This window comes from Dasypus novemcinctus, chromosome 12 (genome assembly GCF_030445035.2).
Source record: "Dasypus novemcinctus isolate mDasNov1 chromosome 12, mDasNov1.1.hap2, whole genome shotgun sequence".
In the NCBI taxonomy this organism is placed as follows: Eukaryota; Metazoa; Chordata; class Mammalia; order Cingulata; family Dasypodidae; genus Dasypus; species Dasypus novemcinctus.
In genome coordinates, this window is record NC_080684.1 from 23,120,603 (window position 1) to 23,140,882 (window position 20,280).

At 37.5% G+C, this 20,280-nt stretch overlaps 1 protein-coding gene across 1 annotated transcript; it reads right to left on the bottom strand.

Moving 5' to 3' along the window:
* Positions 1-326: 326 nt before the first annotated feature.
* On the bottom strand, positions 327-1,265 carry LOC101441445 (olfactory receptor 6C2-like). Its single transcript, XM_004476719.3, has one exon. It carries the CDS (start codon positions 1,263-1,265, stop codon positions 327-329), a length of 939 nt encoding a protein of 312 aa, XP_004476776.3.
* Between the last annotated feature and the right edge of the window lie 19,015 nt (positions 1,266-20,280).

Below are 20,280 nucleotides of genomic sequence, written 5' to 3' on the forward strand. Positions count from 1 at the left end.
CCAATTTCTGAAAGATGGACATTTTAAAACGAGAAGGAGAGCTCTGGAGTACAATATAGATCCCTCTGTAAACTTTCTTCACCAGTTGGGGCCAGACATTGAAATATTCCCCAGAAGTGAAAAATGGTCTCTGGGTTTTAAAATATTACATCTTGAGAAAGCCATATGACCAGAGGTACAGCTCCTATTTATTTATATCCCTTTTTAATGATGATATTAGGAATTTTGAGACTCTGGTCTTATGTATTTGGCAAATTCGTGAAAGTTGCTCACAGGCTATTCAGATTTAAATTTAATTTACTTAGCTTCAAAACAACAATAGTCTCTTACTTCCTTGTGAGAAATGCAATCCTTTTCACCATGTCTTTGAAGGCTTCTTTCACTTGTTTGTTTCGAAGTGTATAAATGAATGGGTTAAGCAAAGGGGCAACTGAAGTAGTGAGCACTGACACCACCTTATTAATGGCCACTCCTTCCTTTGCTGACGGTTTGATATAGATGAAGATGCAGCTGCCATAGGTGATGGAGACCACAATCATGTGGGAAGAACAGGTGGAGAAGGCCTTTTTCCTTTGTTGGGCAGAGGGGAATTTTAGAATGGTCTTGATGATGTATGTGTAAGAGAGAACCACACACACTAGGGTAATAATGAGTGTCAGCACAGCAAAAACCAAAATAATTCTCTCTATTGGTGCTGTGTCTGAGCAGGTTATCTGTAGAATGGGAGAAGTATCACAGCCAAAATGATCGATCACATTTGAGTCACAGAATTCTAGCTGGAGGCCCATGCCAAGAGGTGGGAGGATAATCAACAGGCCAGCAAACCAGCAGCAGAGAACAAGCGTAGCGCAGACTCTGTTGTTCATGATGGTTGTGTAATGCAGAGGCTTACAAATGGCCACATAGCGATCATAGGACATGGCCGCAAGGAGAAAAAATTCTGTTGCTGCAAAGAGGACAACAAAAAATAATTGGGTGGCACAAGCATTATAGGTAACAGTATTATCTCCAGTTGTCATAGTGTACAGGAACCTGGGAATGCAGACAGTGGTGAATGAGACTTCTAAGAAGGAGAAATTTCGGAGGAAAAAATACATGGGAGTTTTAAGATGGGAATCCAGAAGTGTGAGGCTAATAATGGTCAGGTTCCCAGCTACACTGAACAGGTAGGTGAGAAATAAAAATACAAAAAGCAAAACTTGGAGCTTTGGGTCATCTGTCAATCCCAGCAGGATGAATGTTGTTATTGCTGTATGATTTCTCATCACTGCCTTGCACTGAGTCAAGAGTGATTGGCCCTGAGGAGAGAAGTGTCATAAGAAGCTAGCATTGGAATGTGAATGAAAGATCTTAGCAAGCCAGGAAACGGGCATTTTATCCTTTCACTTGATTGTCCATTTGTTAATATGGCAGTGCTTTTGGTATTGCCTAGAGGTTTCTATTGAAACTACTTAAATAGGGTTGTTATAATTCTCTGATTAGAAATAATTTTAACAAAGATGTCAAATAAAACCTAAATTATGTGTTTGGTATGCAGTTTCTCAAAGCTACCATTTGGGATACAGATCTTGTTTGTCCTTATCCCATAAAAAATTATGATGTTCTTAAAGAGTTTTTTTCTCCCATCCTCTTTTTTTTTGCTTTTCTTCACCATACCGAAATGCTCCACTTTCAAAACCAAGAATGAAGAACTAATATTTCATGTTGTTCATTTTACTTTAGGATGAACTATAGCAGCAGCCTATTTACTTATGCAAGTTAATCCAACCCTTTGCACTTCAGATTCTCTCTAAATAGAGACAAAAGTTTAAAACACAAAGGTGTATCATTGTTTTGTCTTTCCTGTATTTTTGCAAATGAAAGCAATTCTAAAGCAGGGGTGGGATTATTAGGCAGGGGGTTTCCTGAAGTGGCAGAAGGATTAAGTCCTGTCCTATCGTTTTGGGCCACTGACAGAGTCCAGAGGAATAATCTGTAGTATTTATCCTCTTTGCCAGCCCAATTAGCCTTTGTGCTCCTCTTACAGTTGTCAGTCTAAGAATCTGACTTACGTATGTCTTTGTGATCTCTCCTTACCACAATTTCTGCTTCCCTCCTCAATTCACCTCCCCCTTCAAATTTACTAGCCAGTGCCCTAACCCAGCTACTTATGCTGAGTTTTTGAGGTATGTAACCTGCCCAAGCAACAACCAGGAACAAATGGACTCCTGTGAACCAAGTTTTGCAAACAAATTTTAAAGAACCCTATTTTCTCTTTGGCATTCATCACTGTGCATTTCAACCACATACCAATTTCAAGCTGGTACTGTACTCTAATTTACATTTCCTCAGCAATTCCATTAGGTAGTAGAGTTTTCAATTAATGTCAATGACCTTACTTATGCAAAAGCACTTACTATTACTGTCACTGAGGCTGTCAGATTGAGATTCAGTTTTTCTCCTTCATTGACTCTCTTTTTAAATGAATTAAAAAAAAAATATTTCAGACAGTTTGACCTTACTAATGTTTGGAACAATCCTCATTCAGTCTTCTTTTGGGACAGAGGTTCCCATGGACTGAGATAGGTGAAGTCCCAGAAGAATGTGAATATTCCCATCTCTCTCTCATCCAAAAGTGGCAGAAAGGACTTAAAGAACAGATGGATAATAAGGTAAGGTTCCCTGTAAGGTAAATTCTAATCATTATATCATTTGATTTTTTATGATGCTGGTGGATATTGTTGGGTGGAGGTGTCTTTTTCCACTGCTCTTTATATTTCTGTCTCTTAAATAGTAACAGTTTCCTTAACTCTTATATATATTTCTGATCCTTTCAAAGGATATTCACTGAGTAACAACACATAAGAAATGGTTATTGATTTCCTTTTGAAGTTTTGTAACTAATTGAATTCAAGATTTTAACATGGACTGTATTCTCTATGTCTAGAGAAAAGGAAAAAATACATCATAACAATTACATACTTACTTTTCTGACAATGTTTCATCAGATGTTTTTGATAGAACTTTAAGAATGTTATGCTGTGAGGTTTATGTGTACTTCTGTTTCACGCTCACTTTCCACCCCTCTTCATCCCGTTTCACACTCAAAATATGTACATACACATACACAGACATATAGGCACACACTACACACACACACACTAAACACATTCACACCCTCACACAGGCAAGCCTGACAACCGACAGAACTCTCCTAGATTTTCATTGCTTCTGATATGATGAGACCAGTGTCAGCCTCCTCTTCCAAAGGTGCAGAGAAAAAGGAACTAGTCTCCCTGCTTTTGGCAGAGGGGCACATCTGATCTTCCTTGGCAGGGAGGGAGGTTTCCCTGCAGATTCAATAATAGTGACAATTCTTTTATATGCTTATTCTGCTACCAGTGCTCAGGGAACATCTAAGTGCACAAAAAATAGTCCTTGGTGACCCAGTTTCAAAAGTTACTAATGAGTTGGCAGTGTAATCAACAATGCAAAAACACATATAGCAGTGGGAATATTGTCCCCAAAGAACTAGAGAGTGGTCTGATGTCATGTGAGTTCCATTTTGTCCTCTTTTTTGGCTCTTTATATCTCTCCTAGGAATAGATGCTATGCTTAACACTTTATATATTGTCTATATTTGACATAAATCTCATATAATGTAAAAATCAAACAAATGAAAACATTTTATTTGAGATGAGGATTCTGAGGGAAAGAGAAGTGACCAGTTTGAATGCCACACAGTGGTAGTGCAAGTTCTGAACAATAATCTACCTGAATACAAAGATCCTGTTTCTTTGCCCAACTACACTAGCAACTCTTCCCAATATTTAAGAGAACTCCCAGCATTTAAGTTCCAGACTTGATATACTCCTTTTGCACTCTGGTCTTCGTTTTCATCCTTTCCCCTTCCACTTCTCTTTTTAGGTAGGGTCTGAAACCACTTTTAGTACTTGAAGCAGTGGAGAGTTTTGCACCCTGAGCACTGGTTAAAAACCTTGTCTAGCATCCATCATCCATGTGGAATCTAAGCCCCCTCTTGATACAGAGGTAGAGTGGATATAGCCATCCCAAGGTCCACAGGATGGAGGAATAGAGTACGGATTAGAGTGGACTTACTGATATTCTACTATCGAACTATTGTGAGTAGTAATGGAAGAAATTGTAGCATTGATGTGGAGAAAGTGGCCACGGTAGCTGCTGAGGGTAGGGTGAGGGAAGAAGAGATATGATGTGGGGGCATTTTCAGGACTTGGAGTTGTCCTAGGTGGTACTGCAGGGACAGATGTTGGACACTGTATGTCCTGCCATGGCTCACTGGGTGAACCGGGGGAGAGTGTAAACTACAGTGTAAACTATTATCCATGTGGTGCAGCAGTGCTCCAAAATGAATTCACCAAATGCAATTAATGTCCCATGATGAAAGAGGTTGTTGATGTGGGAGGAGTGGGGTGAGGGGAGTGGGGGGGTATATGGGGACCTCTTATATTTTTTGAATGTAACATTTAAAAAAAAATAAAGAGAGAAAAAAAGCACAAAAAACAAATTATCTTGTCTATTCCCAGGACATGTTTCACATTTTGCTAAGGGTTATTGCTGACCAGTGAACTTGAATAAAATATCTGCTTTTGGTATCTCTGCTGACTTTTCTGGACAACGTCCCTCCTGCTGCTCTTGTTGATCCTGGTGTCAAGTGATGAAACAGCAAATTAGAGGGCTGTTCCTGTTGTCCCCACTGAACCAGGAGTCCCTCCAGTCCCCCTCCCCTATTCATTACGCTTCTACTGAGGTTTTTCAAACTGACTAGCCACGTCACATCATACCTCCCTGTCATCACATGTTGGCAAAGGTTGATTGAAAATTTTCCCTGACAAAGAGGATAGGCTGGAGAGAAAGGAAGTATCTCTCTATTTTTAGAGTCAATTTTTGACGATTATAGTGATATGTTGCTGTGGTGGAGATTGGTAATTTCCTTTCCAGTATTCTCGTTCTCTTATCCTTGACAATGGAATCCCATTCTTTTTAGGGTGGCAAAGTGTCCAGATAAAATATTACCCAGCCTTCCTTATAACTGCTATGGCCATGTGACTAAGATTTTGGTAATGATATGTGAACCATAGTTGCGGGGTGTGACTTCAGAAAAGATTTCTAAAAGAAAGTCAGACAGTTGGACCATGCCTTTTGCCCAATGTTAACTTGATGGCTGGAATGCCAACAACCACCTAGGACCATTGGGCTAAAGTAGTGATTGGAAAACAGGGCCTAGGGATGGTGAACAAGACAGGTAAAAGGTTCTTGATCCCTGATGACTGTTAATCTACATCCAGACTTCTACATGAAAGGAAAAAGGTCATTTCTTAAATGTGTGCACCATTGCTATTTTGGATTTTCTGTTGTAAGCAATTGAATCGAACCCTAACTGGCACTCCTTCCTACCACCCCTGTCTCTGAATGTGTTCCTAACTGAAATGTTTCCCTCTGTTGAAACTCTGTCCTGCATGCATAGCTTAAGTTTTCAGTTTCATCTGTGTCTATTCAAAATTTCCTTTGTCTCAGAGACCTATTCTTTCTCAAACAGTTCCTTAACTTGGAATAATAGCACTAAGTTACACATTTAATTGGTGCTGAAAGTAAAATCCTTAAAGAATTTCTTTATGGCTGCTTGATATGCTTTCTGATTTTCCACCTGTGCTTTAAAATCAGTGCTTTCAATTTGCCTTTTATTTTCTGTGTACTCAAGGCCATTCATAAATAGCTATCCATCCCATAATTTTAATAACCATTATTGCTGTACAGTTATACATTTCCCTTTAAATACTGCTTTAATTGCACCTCACAAATTTTGATATTTGTCTTTCAATTACGGTTATGTCCCAGAAATCTTTTCTGTTATTGATTTCTAATTTAATTCCATTTTGGCCAGATAACATACTTTGTATAATATGAAACCTGAATTTATTGAGATTTGTTGAATATTGTTGTCTTTGTCAAAGTTTTTTGCAAACTTTACAAAAATTCTGCTCTTCTAAATGTCAGTTAGATTATGTTGATGGATAGTGTTGTTCAAGCCTTTTATGTACTTTTAATATTTTTGAGCATGTTTCTATCAATTATTGAGACAGGGGTGCTGAAATTTCTGACTGTAAATATGGATTTGCCTTTTTCTCCTTGTGGTTTTATCTGTTTTTTTTTTTTTTTTTTTTAAGATTTATTTTTTTGCTGTCCCCCGTCTCCCCCGCTCCCCATTCCCCCTTGTTTTCGCTTGCTTTTGCTCTCTTTGTTTGTGTGCTTGTCTTCTTTATAGGAGGCACCAGGAACTGAACCTGGGACCTCCTATGTGGGAGGCAGACACCCAATGGTTTGAGCCACCTCTACTACCCATTTTTGTTTTGTATATTTTGAAGCTCTGTTATTATATGTACAATCATTTAGGGTAATTATGTCTTCTTGAAAATGAACTATGCTATTATTTTGGCTCTAAACTCTGTTATTTTAGATGATTTAAATTACTAAAAATATTGTTTTGTATTTACCCATCATTACTTTTCCTGGTGCCCTTCACTCCTTTGATATGTGCATATTTCTTTCTGGTTGCACTTTCTGTCTGTGGGACTCCCTTTAACGTTTCTTATAGGTCAGGTTTCCTGGAGATGGGTTATTTTAGCTTTCCCATTTCTTAAAAGTCTTTATGTCATCATCAATATTGAAAAAAATTTTTTTTTTGAGTATAGAATTCTAATTTGCTCCATGACCAATTATTTTAAAGATATTCCTCTATAGTGTTCAGGTTTGCATTGTTTCTGTGTAGATGTGTGCTGTCATTATTCTTTGACAGCTTTTTAAAGATCTTCTCTTTATGACTCTAAGCAATTTTTAAAATGTGTGGTTAGGGTTTAATGAGATTCTATGATTAGTGGGTTTAAATTTTCCATTGAATTTGAAACATTTTCACTCATTTATTCAAGTTTTTTTTCTGTCCTTCCCCAGCTCTTTTTTGAGGAGACTCCAATTACACAATACATTAGATTTGATTTTGTCCCACAGTTCCCCAATGTTTTTTTTTTCACAGTTTGTTTTTTCCTCTGTGTGTGTGTGTTTTAAGAAAGTTTCTACTGTTATTTTTTCTAGTTCACTAATTTTTTCTTCTGCAACATCTGCTGATATTAAACCCAAGTGTATTTTTTTTTTTTTCCAGTACTGTGTACTTTTCTTTTCTAGGAGTTTGATTTGGGTCTTTTAAATAACTTCCATGTTTTTACTAAATGTGCACAGTCTTCTAGCTTCTTTAACATATGGGATACAGTTATGATTGCCACTTCAGTGTCTTTTTCTGGTAAATATATCACGTGTAATTTTTGAGTTGATTTATATTCATGTATATATTGTTCTCCTCATTATTTATTGAATTTTTCTGTTTTATAATGCCATGTTATTTTGGATTGATAGCTGGAAAATGTACTTATTAAAAATTTCTTCCCCTAAGCAGCTCTGGATCTTCCTAGACATAACTGAGATAGTTTTCTATTAATCTAATTGTAATAGTTTATACCCTTTGTTCTTAGTACCCAGGAAGATATTAACCAGATCTTTCCAGATCTGCTTATAGGAATAACAGGAATAAAATAACATTTCAAAGCAAAATCAAAGAATAGCATCAGAATATCTAAATATCTAAATCTAAACGTGACTGATAAATCTTTGAGACTGGGACAAAAGGAATGTTTGATGTGCTTGAGACAACACAGGGCTGAGAAATTGTATGTACCTTTCTCATAAGACCCTGGAAGATCTAACATCATCACTTTTTTTTTTTCACTTGTTTTTCTTCTTCCCTACCCCTTTCCTTTATCTATAAAAACTCTAGCTCCCAGGCTCATTTTGAATTGGTTCGGGGAAGATTTCCCCAGTTCCTTGCTTTGCACTCAAAATGAATCACCTTCTGTCCATGAGACATAGTTCTTTGTGGCGCTGGATCAGGTGGGTCCTTCTATTGGAAAGAGCCTTGCTTATGGTAACAGGATTACATGTATGACATTATGAATTTTACTTTCTTCTAGTCTGTATCTATATAAATATTCTTTAGCTTTGTTCTGGTGTCATTTAAGTCACTTGAAACAGTTTTGTCCTTTCACATTTTGTGTTAATCAGTGTTAGACTGAATTACAGTAAAGTTTAGTCTAATGTTATTTTTTCCCCAAACACAAAGAAAGTTCTTTGAGTAGTCTACTCAATATCCAGAAAACTAAGGTTTTTCTCTTCTGTTTGGTGTGAATAGGAACTCTTTCAATTTCTGTATGGGCTCAGAATATTGTTATTTGCAATCTTTTTGGAATTTCAGTTTTAGGTTATATCACATGTGTATGATGATCAATTGCTCAACTGAATACTGGTGAGGGGCACTCTATAGAACATCAGATATCTCTCTATCTCTCTCTCCCCTTGGTATTCTTTCCTGTGAACTATACCCTCCTAATCTTTGTTGGACTCCCAACTCCTTCTTCTCAACTCTGGTGGATTAAGGAGCTCCATATGGGTTTCTCTCCCTTCACTGTCTCCAGGAAGTAAGCTGAAGAAATAGTTTTTTGGGATTACTGTCTTTCATTGCCCCAAGTCTGGAAAACTGTAGTTTTATATATTTGTCTGGATTTTTAGTGGTTTAAGCTGGAGAGTATGTATGATGCCTGTTATCTATGTCAGTTTGAACCTATTACATTTTAATTTTTTCATGATATTAAAACATTCTCTAAAGTTCTTTATTTTTGAAAATCTAGAGTGCCTCATAATCATTGTAATTTATTGCCTTGCTTATTCTAAATATTCCTGTAATCGTTTCTTTTCTTTGGTTACCTATGCTTATGCTTAAATCTTGATTCCTCTTAAAACTTTGGATATTGTTTTTTTGTTTTTGTTCACAAATTCATGTCCCTAATTGAAATATTATTTTAAAAAATGGTCATTGACACTCAAACTATCTTTGGAGTTTTATAGCTATGTGTTTGACAGCAGCAAATGTTTGCAGCCTCAATTTCTGAAATGAGGAGCCCTCTTTCTTACATAATAGAAATGACACTTGGGGTGGGGGTTTGGTGTCATGAATACCAGGGAAGGCCTGCAGGAGGAGATAAGATTAGATCCAAGCAATTGCAGTATAGCTTAGATAGGAGTCAAACACACGTTAAACATTCATTTGCAGAAAAAAATCACAGTATTCGGCAATGCATCCCATAAAGAGGTGGAAGGTAGAGTATATTTCAAAACAGCTTCAAAATGTGCTGTCATTAGGACTGCTTTTTACCAAGTAGCTTCTACCATGGGATATTTTAGTGGAAATAAAGAATATAAGGACTTTGTCCTTGCTTGATTTGTTCCTAAGCATTTTGGAGAACTTGGAGAAAGAAATATGGTTAATTTGAGATTTTAATTCCCCAGGTCAAAATATAAAAAAGAACGCAAAACTATGACTTTCCTCAAAGAAACCCTTATCTCCTGTAGCTGAGGTTTGAAACTTCTGGGCGCTAACCCAGTTTAATCTTACTGATTAATTAATATGCAGATTAAATAATAATCTCCCAGAGTCATTTACCTCTTAAAAATTTATTTATTTATTTATATTGACTTATTTTTAATTGGTAATTAGATTACATAAATATTACATAAAAAATGTAGGGGATTCCCATATGCCCCACTCCCCAAGCCTCCCACATTTTCCCACATTAACAACATCCCTCATTGCTTTGGTACATTTATTGAAATTGATGAACACATTTTGGAGCATTGCCAGTAAGTGTGGATTAAGTTTTGCATTGTAGTTTACATTCTCTCCCACCCAATTCTGTAGGTTATGGCAAGATATATAATGGACTGCATCTGTCATTGCAATATCATTCAGGACAATACCCAATTCTAGAAAATGCCCCCATATTACACCTGCTTTTCCCTCTCCCTGCCCTCAGAACCTCCAGTGACCAGTGCCTACACATCAATGATATAATTTCTTTCATTGCTAGAATCACAATAAATCTGTAGTAGAATACCAGTAAGTCTGCTTTAGTCCATAGTTCATTCCCCAGTCCTGAGGATTCTGGGATGATGGTGTCTACTCCACCTCTAATTGAGAGGGGGCTGTGATCCATTAGGGCCAGTGGATGTGACTCTCTTCCTTGTAGTTGTAGACTCTTTCAGTTTCTTGGTGTGGTAGTAGTCCATTATTACCTCCTTGTTAGTTGTCCTGGGTGAGTTCAATGAACTGGAGAGTGGGTGTTGCAACTCTGCTGAGGTTCAGGGCCCAGCTGGCACTTAGACAGCATAGAATTCAAGTCTCTTAGATGTACATCTACCAACTCCAGCATCAACTATAAGTTCAAATAAAGGGGTCAGAAGAGGCATGTGTAGAGAAGTCATATCTGAGTCCAATTCTGTCACACAGGGAGCATAAACCCCAAAGTAGGGCTTACTGATGAGGTACCAGCCACTGGAGCTATTGGCCATGACCGTAGGACCTGGGTGTCTCCAGAGCCCTCATGATCCCCACTATTTGGGGTAGTATCTACTTTGGCTGTCTATGAGATCCTGCTGAGATGTGCAGAAGCACTACCTCTGGATAGCACCTCCTACAGTCCCTCCCCCTAAGATGTGCTAGGAGAGGTCTAATTGATTTTCTGACTCCACCTTCTCCCAGATCAAATTTCCTATCCCAGGATGTTTAGGTAAATTGGGCTTTCTCAGCAGATTCACGTCTCCTTTCTTCCTAGACTCTCCCCAAGACTGCTGGTATACTCCTCCAAGTTCAAGGAGAGAGAGAAAGAAAAAGAAAGAAAGAAAACACAAACGCCGAGGGCTAGGGTAATCAAGGACCTCAGATGGACCTCAGGGTGCCGTGGATTCAGGGATGGCAAGTCTGTGATATTGCAGACTCAAGGTGTGTGAGTCTCTGGAGCATGGGCCACCAGGGTTTAGGGGACAACAGACCTGGGAACCATGCACCCGGTTAACAGGGGGCCTGGGAGCACCGCAGCACAACACAGCCTTCAGGGATCCCTGCAGCTGGACGCCAGCCCTAGGGGGAGGGGTCCCACCCACAACCTCTGACCTCCATGTCAGAAACCCAAAATTCCACCTTTCACAAGAATCTCTTCTGTCACTGTCTCACCAAATCGACATCCAGACACCTCCTGTCCTGTAAGCCCCCGAAACAGCCCGCTCAGGGTTTGAGAGCACCAACTGCACAAGGAAGATTTCAGAGACTGCCACGGTCAGGCTGCAAGCCCTAGGGGGAGGGGTTCCATCTACAACTTCCGACCTCCGTGTCAGAAATCCAAAATTCCACCTCTTGCAAGAATCTCCTCCGTCATTGTCTCACCAAATCGACTTCCAGACACCTCCCACCCTGTAAGCTCCAGAAACAGCTTTCTCAGGGCTTGGGAACTCCCCAGAATAGCAAAGCCTTCAGGAATCGCTGCTGCTGGGCTGCCAGCCCCAGGGGGAAGGGTCCCATCCACAACCCTGATCTCCGTGAAAGAGATCCAAAATTCTACCTCTTGCAAGAATCTCTTCTGTCACTGTCCCACTAAATTGACTTCCAGACACCTCCTACCCTGTAAGCACCTGAAACAGCCCAGTCCAGCAGGACCCCAACCCTACTTGGCTGCTTTTTTGCAGGGGAGATTATCTAAAGGTGAATTGTTGGAAAACAATTTTGCATGCAAACAATAACCGAAAAAGGGTGACAGTAGCTATACTAATATCAGACAAAATAGACTTAAATGCAAAGAAGTCCATTATATATTAAAAAAAGGAATAATATACCAAGAAGAAAGACCAATCATATACACTTATGCACCTAACCAGGGTATCTCAAAATACATGAGGTAAACACTGGGAAAATTAAGTGAAGAAATATATGCCTTTACAATTATAGTGGGGGACTTTAATACCCCATTATCATGATTAAACAGAACATCTCAACAGAGAGTCAATAAAGAAGCAAAGACCTTGAATAATACATTATAGGATCTATAACTAATAGACATATATAAAACATTACACCCAAACACTGTGCATAAACATTCTTCTTGAGTGCAGATGGATCACTCTCCAGGATAGAGTACATTCTGAGCCACAGAACAACTCTCAATGAATTCAGAAAGTTTAAATTATACAAAGTAATTTCTCTGACCACAATGGAGTGAAGCTGGAAATCAGTAAGGAGCAGAGAACCAGATTAGGCACAAAGATATGGAATTTAAACAACACACTCTTAGAAAAACAGTAGGTCAAGGAGGAAATTGCAAAGGAAATCAGTAATTACCATGAAATGAATGGAAATGACTACACAATCTATCCAAACCTATTGGATTCAGCAAAAGCTGTACTGAGTGGAAAATTCATAGCCATGGATACTTATATTAAAAAAGAAGAAACAGTTAAAATCAAAGACCTAACTACACACCTGGAGTATTTAGAAAGAGAACAACAAACCAATCCCAAATCAAGTACAAAGAAGGAAATAACAAAGATTAGAGCAGAGCTAATTGAAATTGAAAACAAGAAAGCTTAGAAAAAAATAAACCAAACCAAAACCTGGTTCTTTGAGAAGATTAATAAAATAACTAACCCTTTGTTAGACTAACAAAGAAAAAAAAGCATGAAGATGCAAATAGATAAAATAAAATATAAAGAAGGGGCTATCACAGCTGAAACCACAGAAATAAAGAGTATCATAAGAGGATACTTTAAAAAATTTTATGCCTACAAGATGGATAATTTAGAGGAAATGAACAAATTCCTAGAAACTCACAAGCACCCTACATTATGGAAGAAGAAATTGATAAACTCAATAGACCAATCACAAATAATGATATTGAATTAGTCATCAAAAACCTCCCAATTAAGAAGAGCACAAGACCAGATGGCTTCACAGGTGAATTCTACCAAACATTCAAGAAAGAACCAACACCAATCCTGCTTAAACTCTTCCAAAAAAAAGAAGTGGAAGAAACATTGCCAAACTCATTCTATGATACCAACCAACATCATGCTAATGTCAAAGCCAAATGCCACAAGAAAGAAAAACTATAAACCAATATCTCTAATGAAACTAGATGCTAAAATCCTCAACAGAATATTTGGTAATTGTATTTGATAACACATCAAATGAATTATACACCATGATCAAGTGTATTTCATCCCTGGTATGCAGGGATGGTTCAGCATAAGAAAATTGATCAATGTAATACACCACACAAACAGATCAAAAGCATAAAATCACATGATCATCTTTAAAGATGAAGAAAAAACATTTGACAAAATACATCACCCTTTCTTCATAAAAAACACTTCATAAGATAGGAATAGAAGGAAACTTCCTCAGTATGATAAAGGGTATATATGATAATACCCACAGCTAACATATTCAATGATGAAATCCTAAAATTTTCCCTCTAAGATTGGGAACAAGACAAAGATGCCCACTTTCACTAATATTATGTAACATTGTGTTAGAAGTACTTGTTCAAGCACTTAGGTAAGAAAAAGATATAAAGGGCATCCTTATTAGAAAGTAAGATGTAAAAGTTTCCCTGTTTGCAGATGACATGATCCTATACATAAAAAACCCAGAGAAATCTACAACAAAGCTTCTAGAGCTTATAAACCAGTTAGCTAAAGTGGCAGGTTATAAGATCAATGTGCAAAAATCAGTAGCATTTCTGTACATTAATAATGAGCAAACTGAGGAGGAAATCATGAAAAAAATCCCATTTACAATAGCAAGTAAAGAATCAACTACCTGAGAATAAATTTAACTAAAGATATAAATGTGCAGGGTGGGAGGTCCTGAAGTCGAATTGGTGATACAGCCTAGTGAAAGGGGGAATTGCGGGTTTCAGAAACATAGATCAGAGTTTGTGGACGTGACAGCTCCCATAGGGCTGGCACCCAGCTGCGGGGATATCTGAAGGCTCTGTTGCACTGTGGTGCTCCCAGGCTCCCTGTTAACCAGATTTGAGGTTGCCAGGTGTGTGTCCCTTAAACCCTGGTGGCCCACACCCCAGAGACTCACACCTCTTGAGTCTGCAATATCACAGACTTTCCATCCGTGAATCCACCACGCCCTGAGGCCCATCTGAGGTCCTTGATTGTTCTAACTCTCAACGTCTGTTTTCTTTTTTTCTTTTAATTTCAATTTTAATTTTTAATTTTTAATTTTTTATTGTCCTGGTTGCTAATGCATTATTTCTTAGTCTTTTCTCCCATTGTATCCCCCAAGGTCTTTTTCTTTTTTCATTTATTTACGGGTTTTTTGTTGTTGCTGCTGTTGGTGTTCTATATCTCCTTTTCTTTTCCTTACTTGTTCCCCTCACTTTTCTTTACCCACCCCCCTTTTTCTTTCTTTCTTTCTTCTCTCCCTTTTCTTTTCTCTCTTTTCTCTTGTCCCTCATTTTCTTCTTATTTTATTTTATCTTAATTATACAATAGGTGCTGCAGGGAACACTACACGTTTGCTCATCCTCCGTTGCCTCATTTCTGTGTGAATTGATTTTGGCTACCTACACTATCCCCTTTCCCCCACATCTTGATATCCTCCATCATCTACTGTCTCTCCTATTCCACCTCCCTTTCTTTGATCCCCAAATCATGTAACTCTTAATTTCTAATACCTTTGTTTTGTTTTCTGTCTTTATCCACTCTTGAAACTATTGCCTCTTTTCTCTTTCCCTCTCTCACAAAAACACCAGCCTATTAATTCATACCATATTCCTCCCATATTCAGTCAACTACCTCATTATAGTACTCTACTTACTGCTATAACTCTACACAACTTACATGAATCTAATATCCATCCTCCCAGATCTCATATTGTTGCTCTGTTAACATTTATTACCAATACTACTTTACACATTTTCCTTTCTTACACAATTGCCTTTCCCTGGCCCTAATACTTTCCTTCAAAGTGAACTCAGCCAGCAATAAGAAATTAGAATAAGAAGAACAAAGTGACAAAGAGAAGATATAATACTTATGCAAAAACAACAGCTAATTAATCCCCAAGACTAGACAAAGAAGCTAAGGAACTGATTAAACCCATCAAGATAAAATGATGACCAGACAGCAACAAAAATCTACAAACCAAACCAGTAATCAGGAAAACATGGCTGAATCCAATGAACAAACTAAAAACCAGGAAGGGGAGCAGAACTTCGCAAAAGTAATTAAAGATCTCAGAACATATATCACAGACAAATTTAATGAAGTAAAGGAAGAGGTTAACAATATGAAGACAACACTTGGAGGGGAATTGCAGACATACGCAAAAAGATAACAGATACGATGGGAATGAACACCACAGTTCAAGAAATCAAAAACACACTCGCAGCAAATAGCAGCAGATTAGAAGAGGCAGAGCAGAGAATTAGTGATGTGGAAGACAGTACATCGAAAATCAAACAGATAGTAGAATTGATCGATAAAAAGATAGAAAAAATCCAGCTGGGACTTAGGAACCTGAATGACAATGCAAATGCACAAACATATGTATTATAGGCATCCCAGAAGGGGAAGAGAAGGGAAAGAGATCAGAAGGAATGTTGCAGGAACTAATGGCTGAAAACTTCCCAAATCTACTGAAAGAGACAGATGTACATATCCAAGAAGTGCAATGTACACCAAATATCATAAACCCCAACAGGCCCACCCAAGACATATACTTCTCAAATTATCCAATGCTCAAGACAAAGAGAAAATTCTAAAAGCAGCAAGAGAAAAGAAAACCATCACATATAAGGGAAGCTCCATAAGATTAAGTGCTGATTTCTCATCTGAAACCATGGAGGCAAAAAGGCAGTGGTATGATATAGTCAAGGTAATAAAAGAAAAAAATTTCCAACCAAGAATATTCTATCCAGCTAAACTAGCATTCAAAAATGATAGAGAGTTCAAAATATTCACAGTAAACAGAAATTGAAAGAGTATGCCAACAAGAAAGCTCCCCTTCAAGAAATTTTAAAGGGAGTTCTGCAGGAAGAAAGGAAAAAACAGGACAGACAGAGTTGGAAGAGAGTGTAAGAGCAACAAAAAAGACAGAAAGAGAAGAAAAAACAAACAAACAAAATATGACAAACACAAGTCCAATCAAAATATGACTAACATAAATAATTCCTTGAAAGTAATAACACTGAATGTCAACGGATTAAATTCATCTATCAAAAGATTCAGACTGGGACATTGAATAAGGAAATATGACCCATCTATATGCTGTCTACAAGAGACACATCTTAGATCCAGAGATTCTTGGAGGCTGAAAGTGAATGGTTGGAAAACAATCTTACAAGCAAACAGTAACCAAAAAAAGGCAGGAGTAGCTATATTAATATCAGACAAAATAGACTTTAAGTGCGAAACAATTGTGAGAGACAAAGAAGGATACTACATATTAGTAAAAGGGACACTCTCTCAAGAAGAATGAACAATCATAAATACTTATGCTCCTAACAAGGGCACCTCTAAATACGTGATGCAAACACTGGAAAAACTAAGTGAAAGAATAGATACATCTACAATTATAGTGGGCGATTTTAATACACCACTATCAACTCTGGACAGAACATCTCAAAAGAGAATCACTAAAGACACAAAACATTTGAACAGTATATTAGAGGAGCTGGATCTAATAGACATATACAGATCATTACACCCAAACACAGCAGGATATACATTTTTCTCAAGTGCACATGGATCATTCTCCAAGATAGACCATATGCTAGGCCACAAAGAAAGGCTTAATGAATTCAGAAAGATTGAAATCATACAAAATGATATCTCTGACCACAGTGGAATGAAGCTGGAAATCTGCAAGGGCCAGAGGCCCAGATTTCACACCAAGATATGGAAATTAAACAGCACACTCTTAGAAAAACAGTGGGTGAAAGAGGAAATCTCAAAAGAAATCAATGGCTATCTTGAAACAAATGATAATGATAACACAACATACCAAAATTTATGGGATGCAGCAAAGGCAGTACTGAGAGGGAAATTTATAGCCATAAATTCATACATCAAAAAAGAAGAAAGAGCAAAAATTGAAGAACTAACTGCACATTTGGAGGAATTAGGAAAAAAACAACAAAGTAACCCCACAGGAAGAAGAAGGAAGGAAATAACAAAGATAAGAGCAGAACTAAATGAAATAGACAATAAGAAAGCACTTGAAAAGATAAACAAGACCAAGAGCTGGTATTTTGAGAAGATTAATAAAATTGACAAACCTTTAGCGAGACTAATAAAGAAAAAAAGAGAGAAGATGCAAATACACAAAATAAGAAATGAGAAAGGAGATATCACCACTGACCCCACAGAAATAAAGACTATCATAAGAGGATACTTTGAAAAACTATATTCCAACAAAAACAATTCAGAGGAAATGGACAAATTCCTAGAAACACATAAGCAGCCTATATTGATGAAAGAAGAAATTGAAGATCTCAACAAACCAACCACGAGTAAAGAGATAGAATCAGCCATTAAAAACCTCCCAACTAAGAAGAGCCCAGGGCCAGACGGCTTCACAGGTGAATTCTACAAAACATTCCGGAAAGAACTAACCCCAACCCTGCCAAAACTCTTCCAAAAATCAAAACAGAAGGAACATTGCCTAACTCCTTCTATGATGCCAACATTACCCTAGTACCAAAGCCAAACAAAGACACCACAAGAAAGGAAAATTACAGACCAATTTCTCTAATGAACCTAGATGCAAAAATACTTAACAAAATACTTGCTAAGCGTATTCTACAAATGGTGTAAATGAATTATACACCACGACCAAGTGGGATTCATTCCAGGTATGCAAGTATGGTTCAACATAAGAAAATCAATCAATGTAATACAGCATATAAACAGATTGAAGGAAAAAAAACACATGATTATATCTATAGATGCAGAAAAAGCATTTGACAAAATACAGCACCCTTTCTTGATAAAAACACTCCATAAGATCGGAATACAAGGACATTTTTTGAACATGATAAAGGGTATATATGAAAAACCCACAGCCAACATTGTTTACAATGGAGAAATCCTAAAATCCTTCCCTCTAAACTCAGGAACAAGACAAGGATGCCCACTCTCTCCCCTTCTTTTAACATTGTCTTAGAAGTACTTGCTCGAGCACTGAGGCAAGAACCAGATACAAAAGGCATTCAAATTGGAAAGGAAGAAGTCAAAATTTCATTATTTGCAAATGACATGATCCAATACATAGAAAACCCTGAGAGGTCTACAACAAAGATTCTAGAACTCATAAATGAGTTTAGTAAGGTCACAGGTTATAAGATCAATGTGCAAAAATCAGTAGCATTTCTGTACACCAATAATGAGCAAGATCAGGAGGAAATCAAGAAACAAATACCATTCACAATAGTAAATAAAAAAATCAAATATTTAGGAATAAATTTAACTAAAGATGTAAAAAACTTATACACTGAGAACTATACAAGACTGTTCAAGGAAATCAAAGAAGACCTAAATAAATGGAAGGCTATTCCCTGTTCATGGATAGGAAGACTAAATATTATTAAGATGTCTATCCTACCAAAACTGATCTACACATTCAATGCAATCCCAATAAAAATCAACACAGCCTTCTTTAAGGAACTCAAAAAACTAACTATGAAATTTATTTGGAAAGGAAAGAGGCCCCGAATAGCCAAAGACATATTGAAAAAGAAAAACGAAAATGGAGGAATCACACTACTGAACTTCAAAACACACTACAAAGCTACAGTAGTGAAAACAGCATGGTATTGGCATAAGGAGAGACACACAGACCAATGGAATCGAATTGAAAGTTCTGATGTAGAACCTCATATATATAGCCATATAATATTCAATAAAGCCACCAAACCCTCTCAACTGGGAGAGAATGGCCTATTCAACAAATGGTGCCTGGAGAACTGGATATCCATATGTAGAAGAATGAAAGAGGATTACCATCTCACACCTTATACAAAAGATCAACTCAAGATGGATCAAAGACCTAAATATAAGAGCCAAGACCATAAAGACCTTGGAAAGCAGTGTAGGGAAACATCTACAGGACCTTGTAATAGGAAATGGCTTCATGAACATGACACCAAAAGCTCGAGCAGCGAAAGAACAAATAGATAAATGGGGCTTCCTCAAAATTAAAGCCTTCTGCACCTCAAAGGAATTTGTCAAGAAAGTATAAAGGGAACCCACACAATGGGAGAAAATATTTGGCAACCATATATCTGATGAGACTTATAACTTGCATATATAAAGAACTCCTATACCTTAAAAATAAAAAGATAAACAACCCATTTAAAAAATGGGAAAAAAGATTTAAACAGACACTTCTCCAAAGAAGAAATACAAATGGCTAAAACACACATGAAAAAAGCTCCAAATCATTAGTTGTCAGGGAAATGCAAATCCAAACAACAATAATATACCATCTTACTCCCATAAGATTGGCAGCTATGAAAAAAACAGAAAAATACAAATGCTGGAGAGGATGTGAAAAAATGGGAACACTCATCCACTGCTGGTGGGAATACAGAAAGATCCAACCATTCTGGAGGACAGTTTGGCGGTTTCTCAAGAAACTAACCATAGATTTGCCATATGACCCAGCAATACTGGGTATATACCCAGCAGAACTGAAAACAAGGACACAAACCGATAAATGCACACCAATGTTCATAGCAGCATTGTTCACTATCGCCAAAAGTTGGAATCGACCCAAATGCCCATCAACAGATAAGTGGATCAATAAAATGTGGTATATACATACAATGGAATACTACTTGGCTTTAAGAACAAATACACTACAAACACACGTGATAACATGGATGAATCTTGAGAACCTTATGTTGAGTGAAGCAACTCAGGCATTGAAGGACAAATACTATATGACCTTAATGATATGAAATAAGCAAGCTGCCTCAGAGAGCTAGAGACTGGAAGATAGGCTTACAGGAAATCGGGGGGTAGAGGAAGAAGGTAAGCTGACATCTACATGGGTGAAATCTATGATAAGCTGGAAGTAAGTACGTGTACAAGGAAGGGATAAAATGGGGCATAGGGTTACCTTTGGGTGGGGCTTTGGGGGTTTGAGGGGAGCTAGGGATGGGCGGATGGGTAATATTGCCCAAGAAACTGGGGGGAGGTGGGGCAACACACGAACATAAGAGATTGTCAGGTGTGGGTTGAGATTATAATGCTGAGAAAACCTTTTCAAAATATAATTAGGAAAGTTACCTGTTTAAGATACTCAAAGTCTGACGC

Excerpts from the sequence above, each read along its gene's own strand:
- LOC101441445 (XM_004476719.3), bottom strand. The coding sequence starts at position 1,265 with ATGAGAAATCATACAGCAATAACAACATTCATCCTGCTGGGATTGACA.